Source organism: Egretta garzetta, unplaced genomic scaffold, assembly GCF_000687185.1.
Source record: "Egretta garzetta isolate BGI_Z169 unplaced genomic scaffold, ASM68718v1 scaffold287, whole genome shotgun sequence".
Classification (NCBI taxonomy): domain Eukaryota; kingdom Metazoa; phylum Chordata; class Aves; order Pelecaniformes; family Ardeidae; genus Egretta; species Egretta garzetta.
Genome location: NW_009260435.1, coordinates 2,081,813 through 2,083,723, shown reverse-complemented (window position 1 = coordinate 2,083,723; position 1,911 = coordinate 2,081,813). Strand labels below are relative to the sequence as shown.

Below are 1,911 nucleotides of genomic sequence, written 5' to 3'. Positions count from 1 at the left end.
GGGGCGATGGTCCCCACCCCGCCGGGATGTCATCCAGGGGTCCTTAGACGCTTCCTCCGTGCCCCATGCCCTGCACTGCCCCTCTGCAGCCCTTCCCAGCCCCACAGCCAGGTGGGCCATCCTGTGTCCTCTTTTCAGGGCCCCATCCATCCCACCTTACCACTGCTTGCAGGTCCTGGGCGTGGCTGGTGGGAAACGATTGCTCACCGGTTGCCCCAGGTCAGCTTTGCAGGTCACCCCGCTGCAAGGTGTGGTTTCAGAAGCTCTTTAAACCTTACCGCAGTGCTGATTTCTCTTCCTCCCTCCCCAAGCTCCTAGAAAATGACTTCCAGTTCGTCCTCTGCGAGGGCTGCCGGCAGGAATCACGCAACCTCAAGCTCCTCCCCTGCCTCCACACGTTGTGCCTCAATTGCCTGAGCGAGAACAAGCCCATTGCACAGTGCCCCGTCTGCCAGATGGCCATTCCGCAGTCCAGCAGCATCCCTGACACAGACAACCTGCTCTTCACCAACCTGCAGGCCAGGCTCAGCATCTACAAGAAGATCATTGATGGAGTTGACTTGTTCTGCGACAACTGCCAGAAAAATGGGGAGTTCTGGTGCTCTGAGTGCAAGGAGTTCCTCTGCACCAAATGCTTCGAGGCCCACCAGCGCTACCTGAAGAGGGAGAGCCATGAAGCCAAGAAGGTGATTGACATCAGGGCAGGGTCTGCCAAGGAATTCCTTGAGAGCGCCAGGGGGACCGGAAAATTGTCCTGCTCCAACCCGACCCACAAGGGCCAGGCTGTAAGGTAAGTCTAAGGAGGTCTGTCCCCACCTGGGTGGTTTCTTGTCACAAATCTCTTTGGGCTAGTCCATGATGGGACAGAGCAGGATGTCCCTGTCCCTCTGCTGCCCTGATTGGCACCATGTCATGGAGAACATGGGTGGGAAGTAGTGACTGGCGGGCTCTAGGGCATGGGGGGAGGGTTTGGATGATGCCGGGGTAGAGCTGATGATGGGAGAATGGGGACAGCGGAGAAGCATGTGTTTTGCTGATGGTGCTAGACCAGCTTGGAGAGGATTTGGGCAACAGCATGGGTGCAATGCAGGACAAGGTTTAAGTGCCCTCAAGGGAAAGTCCAAGGGAGAGGAGAAGGGGATGGAGCATCTGTGGAGGCCAGCACTGAAGCTAGCCACGATGGCCCAGATGCCTCAGCATGTCCCTAGCCCACCACTTGCCAAGGCTACCAGGACTTACATGAAGGATGGATGATGATCTCCACTCCCCACTTCTTAGAGTCTTGCCTTAGGCATCTCATGGAGATAAGATACTCTTTGGTCTTATATTCTTATACATAACCCCAATAAGCGCTCAGGGAAGGGTAGAGAGCTCATTTCTTCACTGCCCTTGCAGTGCACGGATGAATGACCGCAGTGACTTTGGCCAGCCCAGCAGAGGAGCAGAAACCCTGTGGAAATAGTGAACCAATATATTTTTTTTCAGTTGGGAGAGTATAAAACCAAATGCCTGGCCCAAACTTCATGGAAACTTAAATTCAGTGAACGAATGAATTTGCAGTTGATAAATGAATGAGTTGCAAAGCACGTGGTCTGAATTACTGCTCTGCTTGTGCTTGGCCCCACAGCATCTACTGCAAGAAGTGCGAGAAGCCTGTGTGCTGCATCTGTGCGCTGCTGGACAGCCAGCACGCCCCCTTCTGCGACATCCACAGCGAGACCCAGCGCAGGCAGGAGGAGCTGGGCACCATGAGCCGGGAACTGAAGCAGAAGAGAAGCAGCTTCGAGGCCACCTACACGGCGCTGAAGGAGGAGGCCTCCCGGCTGGATCAGGCACAGCGGGAGATGCGGGAGCTGATCCGGCAGCGCGTGGAGCAGCTGGTGCGGCTGCTCCGGCAGGAGGAAGAGGAGC

At 56.0% G+C, this 1,911-nt stretch overlaps 1 protein-coding gene across 1 annotated transcript in view; it reads left to right on the top strand.

Moving 5' to 3' along the window:
• Nucleotides 1-1,911, top strand: part of LOC104130712 (protein PML-like) — a 12,011-nt gene that overhangs the window by 1,903 nt on the left and 8,197 nt on the right. The window contains exons 2-3 of the mRNA XM_035899498.1: nt 312-790; nt 1,628-1,909. Coding sequence (XP_035755391.1) covers nt 312-790; nt 1,628-1,909 — 761 coding nt within the window. The remainder of the gene's footprint in view (nt 1-311; nt 791-1,627; nt 1,910-1,911) is intronic.